At 39.5% G+C, this 10,477-nt stretch overlaps 1 protein-coding gene across 1 annotated transcript; it reads left to right on the top strand.

The window, feature by feature from the left end:
* Positions 1–1,180: 1,180 nt before the first annotated feature.
* On the top strand, positions 1,181–3,048 carry LOC116258189 (uncharacterized). The gene is made up of 2 exons (XM_031635341.2): positions 1,181–1,244; positions 2,620–3,048. The coding sequence occupies exons 1-2, from the start codon at positions 1,203–1,205 to the stop codon at positions 2,992–2,994; spliced, it is 417 nt and encodes a 138-aa protein (XP_031491201.1). The 5' UTR covers positions 1,181–1,202; the 3' UTR covers positions 2,995–3,048.
* The last annotated feature ends 7,429 nt before the right edge of the window (positions 3,049–10,477 follow it).

Below are 10,477 nucleotides of genomic sequence, written 5' to 3'. Positions count from 1 at the left end.
TGTGCTTGATCAACAAAGGCCTTAGAATGCATTGGTTTGTAACATATACATGGATTATGTACAGTATGCAACAGGTTCGGTAACCGGAAGTTATGGAGGCGGAGAAGGAACTTTGAGTATTTGGCGACCTAGGCTTGAGGACAATAGTGAGATGAGCTTATCACAAATATGGATTTTAAATAGAACGCCGAATGACTTTTCTATGTCACTGGAAGCCGGTTGGATGGTATGTTTGATTCCTTTGTCCACATCAAGAAAAGTGATGATGCCTTCTTTTTTATAATTCAAGTTAGCCTTATTTGTTTTGCCTTCCTTCCACTTTTATTTAACCTTTTGTCTTTGTTGTGGTGAAGGTCAATCCTATGTTATATGGAGATAAAAGAACGCGGTTTTTTGCCTTCACCACGGTAAATGACTGTGCCTAACTCCATTGGTGTTGATTTTTAGAGCACCTATAACACACTAGCAAATGCAAATGCACGTTTCACTCATTGACTTGAATGGCGAAACTGTTCTGAAGACGGCTTTTAGCTTCAAAATCACATAATAACATTTAGTACTTTATAACATGGACCAAGTATAGATAAATAGGAATATTTAAATATACCAGATTTAACATAGTTGCTGGATGGTTGAAATTAAAAATCTGTCGATTAAAGCACCATATAAAGTTAAAGTTGCTGCACCTACAAGCCATCACTAATGCCATATATATATATATATATATACAGGATGGTTAAAAGTAATGTGTGTGTGCATTAGAAATTTCTTACGCTCTGAAGGATACGCATGATGCTGTCCTTTCTCTTATTCAATTAACAATTCTTATAAAACCCACTCTCATACTTTACTTATGAAATCAGACTCTGGAAAGTAATATAGATATTGTGCTAAAAAGGGATTCAGCTGTCGATGTTTTCCTGTCATTCCTATAAAATCCCTCTCTGCGAAACTATCTCCATTTATATGTGAAGCAACAAACAGGCTGCTTTTTCTCTTTTAATTAAATGGTCATCATGACAAATTAGGAGAAATGTAGTGTGAATGCTATAAGACTTATTATATTTCCATTGTTTCAACAGAATGACGGCTACAACACATGGCTCTATAATGATGACCGCAGAAAACCACCAGAGAATCGTCTGCAGTTCACAAGAATGGATTATTATATGCCCTTCGGCAAGCAACTTGATTGTTCAACTATGGGTGGGTCTAACACTGAACTTGAAATCATCATCAAACAGGTGAGTATCCAATTTCTTTGTGTGTATCTGTGTGTTTTTGTGTTTGTATGTGTGTTTATATGGGCTGAACAAAAGAAGTTCTCAATTGTACTTAAATGAGCCCAATTTTGGGTCCAAAGCCAAAATATTTTTCAAGCAATACATACAACTTATACTCCAGTATCGGCTGGACTATTAGCACATATATATGTTTATTTAAATTTATGGCTGACAACCCCAAAACCAAGTTTTTGATTGTGTTTGGATCACACGAATAAACCATGTTTTCACAAAACAGTGTTTTGATGTGGGGATGAATACCTAATACGTCCAAGCATGGCTAAATGCTCTGTTGTCGGGAGTAGAATTTACCATAGTTAGCAGGCGTGGAGGATTCAAATATGAACGACTTAAGTTATGGTAGACTAATCGACTTTCCTTCCAGTAAGTGAATTCAAAGTTCAAATAGCCACATTCTGCTTCAATTCATGCCTTTTGAGTGGACTATGCGCATCTTATACTTATTATATGTTTAACCAACAGGCACAAGTAAGCTCACTAAATGATATTGGGGATGTGTACAAGTGAACTTTCAGCATGACATAGTGTAAGGGTGTCCAATTTGTTAAGACTATACGTAAATGAAAATTTATATTTGAGAGTGAAAGTGAAACAGGCAAACCAAATTTTAAAACCAGGTTTTGAAAGTGAAAACCTGTTATTCCCTTTTCATCCAAACAGGCAATTAAAAAACAAGGTTTTAACCGAACCAGGTTCTTTGAAAATCAAGTCTTTGAGACAATATTCCAAACACCCCCTAAGACAATATGACGCCAAATCAACTAATATCTGTCATTTACCAACCGACTTGGTAAAGACCTTGCATGAGCCACATCATAGCCCAAATTAATATCTAAGCTGCTTTGCAAGTAAAAGAATTAAACATGGAGTTAATAGTCCTCGAAGAAGTTAGAACAACTGTCGGTGCGACGTGTGCTAGTAGGAGTCAACTCTCCATGCTGACAAAACGATGCGCACTGACATGCAAGTTGACGAGTGACGGTGGCGGCTTTTTAAGGCACCAATGCATGCCTGCCCTATATCCTATGGATCCAAGAGGTTAAGTGGAGGCTTCTGCTCTCTTCATGGAAAGTAGAAGGTAATATTCTTCTTGCACACACCCAAGAACATGCACTTAATACTTTGGTCTGTTATTTGCATTAAAATATAGCTCAGAATCGAAGTTCCAATTACATCACACTCGAAAATCTTCCAAACCAAAAAACTAAAGAAAATAAAAGAAAAACTGAAAACAAATAACTTAGCTAGGCAGAGAACAGAGAAAAGGTATGTCTTATTGATTAGTGGATTGCTAATGTATTTTCATGTTTGGTAGGACGACGATCAAGACTGGGAACTTTGGGTGGATGAAACCATGATCGGCTTTTGGCCAAGATCAAATTACAGGGCACGCAATGCAAACAAAATTGTATGGGGAGGTGAGATAGTGAATGAGCGGACAAGGGGAAGGCACACGTCAACCCAGATGGGGAATGGCCATTTCTCGAGCGCACCAATAGGGAGGGTTGCATACATCAGTCACATGGCCATATACGACCTCAACATGGATCGTTATCATGCTCCCGAAGCGATCAATGTACACGTTCCCCAGCCCGACTGCTATGATCTCAAATATTCCCCATCTGACGATGAATATGGCCAGCATATAACATTCGGTGGGCCTGGTTATGATAGAAGAAAATGTCCTTGATCTTCTTATTAGACTGTTATCGATGCTAATCTGCACTGTTAAGTAATTCCTTTTCTTTTTGTACGTTTTGTTTTGTGGTGTTCCTTGAATAAATGAGGTCAATTTTGAGGCATGAGAAAAGTCATTGCACTACACCATCTTCTTCTCCAAGTGGTGTCATGCATGTGATTCCGAGTGACCGCTAAGCTAGTCCCCACGCCGCAGTGAAGGTTGAAACTTTTCCCCTTCAACTTATCATCTGCTTTTAGTGTTTCGGGAACTGACCACTCATATTTCAATAAGGGCTGTTTCCATGGGAATTGGAAATAGAGATTGACTGTTTACCAATACTGACCCTATTTGTTGCACCACCGCCCTCTGAAATGTCATGCAAGTGATTTCAATAGCCACTAAGGAACACTTATCATGGCATATGTGTTCATCATCAGCTGGGTCAAGTACCTCATAGGTAATAGATCATATGTCAATCTTATTTTCCATCAAGTCGATTATCATTTCTCCTGTGTAAATCAAAGCAAATAATTTGCATGTTTAAATCTTTTAAAATATTTAACTATGCCGGGATACATTGCAAATTAATTAATTGTACCACTACAGTGAAGCAAATTATGAATGGAATCCAACCCGATAATTGATGGTTTAGACTAGAGCACTTGACTGGACGAATAAGAAAGGTGAAAGTCATTGTTACTGGCAATTTTGTACAAAAATGAAAAGGAAAAAAATTCATATTTAGTTAGGAACTCTCTCTCTCTCTCTCTCTCTCTCTCTCTCACACACACACACACACAATTTAATGTGCGTAACCTGAAAATATATGTGGTAATTACCAAGAATTAAAGTCTTAATGAATTCGCTTAAATTATACATGAAAACCATATAGCAATTATAGGTTATTAATCTTAAATTTCCAGGACCTTTTTTACTGCCCTGTCTTGTTATCCTTCTCGGAGTGAACATCCCGTTCTTCTTGGAACAGCCCAAGTTTTCCAGTTCAACAATCAGTCATCTTCATCAGCATCATATTTTCAAGTCATCCCTAATTCATGGGAAGTTATGTGCACCGAGATGCAACATGCACAGCCCCTGGTGCATGACATGTGTTTTTCTGTGCCAAAATCAAGAGGTATATGTCATGCACATGAGCTTGTGGTACACAGGGCCTATGCATATAACCACCTTAGAGTAGAGTTGTGTGCGTTTGAAAAGGCCAACCGTTCAGTTCTTACGGCCATTTTGAGAATCCTCTGCATCAGTGGCCCATATCTAAAATTAACTGGTTACAGAAACTCTGCTTCATGGGGTCGGAAAGACCAAACAAATCGCTAACAACCACAACAACAACAACAAATAGGAAATGTGGTTTTGTTCTCATTCACAAGATATATCTGAATGTTAAAGAAACGAGCGATCGTCCAGCTTCTGAAGGCGATTACACTCAGAAACGACCTTCGCACGAGAGGAATGAGGAAGGAGAAAAAGAAGAAAACCGCAGGAGATTATAATTTAGCTGGTCGGGTTTCCGTAACGCAGGAAAAAGCTGCGTTTGGAAATAGGGCGCAGTGTTAGGGTTTTTTCTTAATGCAGGACGATGGTGCGTCTGCAATGAAGGTTATTCTCTAGCACATAAGATAATGCATTGGTAAATCCCCAAACACCATTTGCTTCGCTAACGCAAATCGCCACTCATTTTGGAGAAAGTGGTACACCCAGATGATTTCCTAACGCCAATATGCAAATGCGTTGCTAAAAGATGCATTGTCAAGACTCCAAGCTGAGCAAAATAAATTTAGTAACGCACTTGAAATGTTCGTTGAAGAAAACGAACAGTAATAACAGCGTAGAAATTAAGTAAGGTGTTTACAGCGGTCCATGGAGGCACGTGGATGGCGTGCTCAGAATGCATAGGCTTGCGATATTTTTGTGCTTTGATACAAAAGCGATCATTATTTTGTATTTTTGGAACTTTGACGTAAGAAAATTCTAATGCCCACACACATTACTTTTAACCATCCAATATATATATATTGTCTGAGAAAATTCTATTTTGCATCTCCTCCAAAATTAGTATTTGGAAAATGCCCAGTGGGTTAGTGTCTGAGAAAGGAGAGTTCGATCATGAATTGGTTTCTAATGATCGATGATTGATTTTTTGTTCATTAAGTACTTGACCGAGTCATCAATATTTTATCTTCAACTTGAGTTTTTAATTTCTTACAAAGTACTACACACTTAGGTTTAGAGAAAAAAACCAAGTGTATGTCAGTACATCCTTGATTTATTTAAACTCAATCCTTGTTTGAGATGCAATCTTTAAATTTCATCGGGCTATACATCACAAAGGCTTGCCAATGTACACCTTAACCCAAAGTCAATTCGATGTCATGTTTTAATTTAGTTTAAATTGGAAATAGGGTTTGGGTTAGTTGCGTTACTGCCCGCCAGTTGGTGGTTGCACTGGTAGAAGCATAACTGCTGTTACCTTCGATTTGCCTTTCCATTCAGTGGCTTTAGGATCACTAGCCTTGTTTTGTTTCCTCCCTGGTTGAAAGATTGGTTGCTAGCTGTTTTATATTCAGCCTTATCATGTAGCTGGGAAGGTCGAGCGTGTAGGAAAAACGAACGTGATATTTGACCCTTACTAAACAAAGCTTCCACATTATTTACTTTGAGTGAAAGTCCAGCCATTTGCTTCGCTAAAGTCCAGCCATTTGCTTCGCTATTGTTTTTTTATTGATCAATAGATTCTCTAACTCCAACAATGTTGGTTGAACTTGCCAACCTTGAACACTAATTATAAAACTGCTAAATTCTGAACGAAGTCCACGAACAAGAATTCTCCATATAACGGCTTTACTAATCTTAGACTCAGGGTCAATTTGAGAAATCTTTTTATAAATATTTTTAACTTTCATAAAATATTCTGCTATGGACATATTTCTCTGAGTTAATGTAGTTAACTCATTTTCTAGCAGTTGTAGGTGGGCGTCATTAGCTCGACAAAATAGTGTTGCAAAAGCATTCCATGCTTCTTCAGGAGTCGTAGCATTATGTATATGCTCTAATAAATCTTTTTTAATTGATTCACTTACAAATAGAATTTTTCTTGCTTTAATCATCCATTTCTTTTTAGCTTCCCCATCAACATGAATATTTATGTCTAATCCCAATACTATCTCTCATAATTTCTGTCCAAGAAAATACGACCCCACACATGATTTCCAATAGCCATAATTGTTATTGTTAAGCTTCTCAATATTATTTAATGCAACCGCTAATGCTGCTATAATTTCAAAATATAATTGGCCCAATTAATCTAACTAGTAAATCGGTCCTTAAACTGAACCTCTCTCTGATGCCACTTGTAGGAAAAACGAATGTGGGCCCTAGATATAATTTAGATCCAAACTCAAATTTATGCAAACAAAAACCGACAGAGTCTCAACTTCCAAAATAATTCTCAATAATAAACTTGATAAAGTATGTCTGGTAAAAACTTAATAACCAAACGAAAATAGCTCATAAAAAAGTGCTAAAGCCCAACCGGTTGATAATCTCAAAATGTAAACTACTTTATTCATCAAAATGAATATTACAGAAAGAGACTCAAGAAAACTCACCTAAGCTGACATAGTGATCTTCCACACCCAAGCACTTCCAAGCCTGACGCTCTTGCACTTGAGCACACACTAAAAATTCTTACACATCAGCTCACAAAATGAGCACACCAACTTTAGCTCAAAGGAGACTCAACCCAACTCACAATGCTATTATAGGGATGAATAAGTGGATGGATGATGTTTCCACCTATTTCTACACTTTTAATTTTTTAATTATTTTATTTTCTTTAATCATTACATCCACCGACCTTACAAAAGAAAGAAGAAAAGAAAGAGGCTTGTTGCTTTGGGCTGGCCAGGCCCGGTAAGGGCTGGCCCGATCCGACCCGTCTGGGCGAGGGGCCCAGGCCCGGCCCGATAGCCTGGGTCTCTTCCCGGCCCGTCGGGCCGCTCATTCTGGCCCGAACCCGGCTCGGCCCAACCCGGCCGCCCTATTCACCCCTTTCCTCCCGCCCTCCTGAGCCTCCCGACCCCCTTTCCCCCTCCCTCCTATCGCCCTCCGACTGCAGCAATGGAGACGGCGACGGAGCCGACCCCCTTTCCCCCCGCCCTCCGGCAAAAGCAACGGCGACGGAGGAGGAGGTTGAGGGAGATGGAGAGGGGGGGAGGGAGACGGGAGCAGAGAGGGAGACGGGAAGGGAGAGGAGAGGGGGAGTGGAGAGGGAGAGGGGGGGGGAAGCAGAGGGGGAGCAGAGAGGGAGAGGGAGACAGGAAGGGAGGGCAGAGGGAGAGGGAGATTGGGGAGCAGAGAGGGAGAGGGAGACGGGGAGCAGAGCTGAAGCCGCAAGGGAGAGGGGGAGCAGAGAGGGAGAGGAGGGGCGCAGCGGAGAGGGAGACGGGGAGCACAACGGAGATGGAGAGCGAGAGCAGAGAGGAGGAGGGAGAGAGAGTCGGGTCGGGCCCGACGCCCAGGCTTACTACTTATCCTTCTCAGCCTCTCCTCTCCAGTGAGGATTGAGAACCGATTGGCACCTGGCAGCACTCGATCTGCGTGGTATCAATTGTTGTTGCACCGATTCTCGCCAGATCCTTTAACATCTTGAGTTAAAATTTTTAATTTCAGATGCCAAATTAAGAAACGTTAACGTTGTACTTTAGTTCTTTTGGTGTTGCACAATATTGTCATCCATGTTATCAGAAGTCGGACCTCATCCGGGCAGTGTGGGCAATTCGATGTTTTCTTTATTTTTAGATATAAAAATTTATGAATGGTAACCCTACAAAATTTTTCTGGCGCCACTACTGACTACTTTATAATAATTGCTTTAGAGTGATGAAAAGGGATTGATGTCATCCATTAAACTCGGCCTGAATCGGCCAATTCAAATTAAACTATTCAATGTGAAATAGTTGACCGCTAAATGGAGGGTAGGGGAGGGGGGGAGACAATATTACAACAAATATTGAAGTAGAGAAAGCGTCCACCCTAGATTATGATTTCTTGAAGGATCAAATCACAGTGTAAAAGTTGGCCTCCTGAAGGCGCACGGGGAGAAGATGGTTTAAGAAGTTGACCAATGCGAAGTTGGCTTGCCATGAGTTTCAATCGATGGCTCCGCTTGCTACAGATGACACCAAGATTGGAGTTATTAGGTGGGCAGCCTTCTCACCACGGAGCCTGCGTGTTCAGCCTGTTCCTTTCTCTCAACATCAGAGCGTGATAATTTCGATAGCCATAGTTAGAGACAGAGCTATAAATTTTTTATGATATACATGTAAATTTTTTTATAGGGCAAGTGAAATTTTTTACAGTTCACATATAATTTGTTTTTTTTAATTAAGGTAGAACGGGCCCATGCAGGCCGCTCAATTCGATTCTTGTAAATGCTATTTTTTCATATTACAGATATATGATTCATCGGTGCATTGCACCCAACTCAGACGCAGACTCTGAAAAACTGGAATTTGTTCTCCAATTACTTGAATTCCTCCACTATCCTAACGACCCATCGTTCAATGGTGACCTCTAGATTGTCCTCAGTGCTGCGAAAATAAAGGAAATGGTTGGCGCCAAGGCTGTTCCTCATATTTAAAAATAAATAAATTTTACAAGCTTAAAATTTTAAAAATTAAATTTTGGCATCGGTAAGAATCTTCATAAGTATTTTTGGCCTTGTCCCCCACTCCTCTGCCTTTCATTAAGCCAATCGAGTTGCGTGCACACCAAAAAGAGATGGGGTTTTTATTAAATTTTTAAAAATAATGGACGTTTTAGACATTTCAACTTTTTCAAAATATTTTTCTGTCCTAAAACTTTTTTTTTATTTTAATAAGGGCATTTTGGTTATAGTAGACCCTAAAGTGTATAATTTTTTATGCGCAGCAGTGTGTACACAGCCAGCTTCATTCATTAAACTCGCTTATTATAAATACTCTGCTTCATGGTGTGGGAGAGACAAAGCAAATTGCTTGAAAGGGTGGCTAACAATGGAAAACCAAAAAAAAAAAAAAAAGGTTTCCTTATTGACAACATATATCTGGATTTTATGGTCTTCCTCTTGACTTACCCTCTTTTCGCAAGATTTATTTGGTGGACTAAAAAAATAATTGAACTTGTTCTAATAAAATAGTTTCCAAGTTTAACCTTCTCATATCACTAAGAATCAATTTTGCCATTGAATTAATATCACCCATATATGAAAGATTTGTGAATCAAATGCAAAAAGGATGGTATCCATTAATACCAAAAATGATTGAAGAATGCTCAATGCGATTTTCTCTACTTGAAGAAAGAAAGGATTTGGATTTAATGTCTTTTCTCGTGATTCCTATTTGCTATCTCACCAAATAAAATTTTTTCTCTAAAAAAAATCATTTGTTTTTGCTATAAAATACCAATCGTCTGACGTGCAGTCTAGAATGCGCAAAGCCCTCCGTCTCTCCTTCTTCTCATTTTCTGTTCAATCCTGCCTTGTTGAGCGAAGGCAGCAGGCAAATCCTCGGGCAAGGATGGAGTTTGAAATTCTTGGCATTCTCGAGTTCATGCCATGAGAAGAACCAATGCGCTCTCTGCTGCATGCGATTGAAAGAAACAGAAACGACAATGTTGTGAAGAAGACGAAGAGACATCACCATCGTTGCTTCATGCATTTTTTTCCACATGAGGACGCCATTGTTTACTTAAAGGTTTTCTTTCTTTTTCTCCATCTCCATGCACTCCTTTTAGTTTGTTCTTACAACTAAATCCATCACTCCATGTAAGTACTTTGCACTTTGCAGGGTGCAGGCCTTTCCTGAAAAGCGATATCAGGAAAAATAGTTGCATGACTTTGATCGTATCAACATAGAACTCTCTCTCTCTCTCTCTCTCTCTCTCTCTCTCTCTCTCTCTCTCTCTCTCTCACACACACACACACACACACACGCACACACGCACATACATATATTGAGCATTAGTTGCAAAAAAAGTTGAAGAAGGCTAAAAGCTTTCCTCTTTGGTGTCTCTTTCTTTTTTTCATGCAAACAAAATGACCCATGTTTTGTCATTGATTTCCTATTTCGATGGCAAAGTGTCTCATGGAAAATGTCAAAACCTCCAAGTGCCTCATTGTTGCATCCTCAGAAATCCATCATTTTCTTGCATGAACAGGTTGCCGCAATGTCGACACTCCAAGCGCCGCCCGAAAAGTAACCAGCTGCATTGAATTCCACCTAAGAAATGTCCATGGAGTCGGTTTTCTTTTAGTATGAAAGCAACAAACAACACCAGCCAGCATGCACCTAGTTCAACCCACCGTCTAACTAAAAGATAGAGATTAGGGAGTGCAGCACTGGTGCTTTTACCAAGTTCAGTAACAAAACTAGAATTGATTAAAAAGGTTTAAGTGCTGATCTTCTCATATACCGAACTTGGTAAAAGCATG

Source organism: Nymphaea colorata, chromosome 7, assembly GCF_008831285.2.
Source record: "Nymphaea colorata isolate Beijing-Zhang1983 chromosome 7, ASM883128v2, whole genome shotgun sequence".
NCBI classification, from domain to species: Eukaryota; Viridiplantae; Streptophyta; class Magnoliopsida; order Nymphaeales; family Nymphaeaceae; genus Nymphaea; species Nymphaea colorata.
Note: the sequence above shows the minus strand (reverse complement) of the source record. Positions and strands in the feature narration are given on the sequence as shown.

Coding starts and splice junctions, on each gene's coding strand:
- LOC116258189 (XM_031635341.2), top strand. CDS start 1,203: ATGGGTGGGTCTAACACTGAACTTGAAATCATCATCAAACAG. Junction 1,245..2,619: donor TTGAAATCATCATCAAACAG/GTGAGTATCCAA, acceptor CATGTTTGGTAG/GACGACGATCAAGACTGGGA.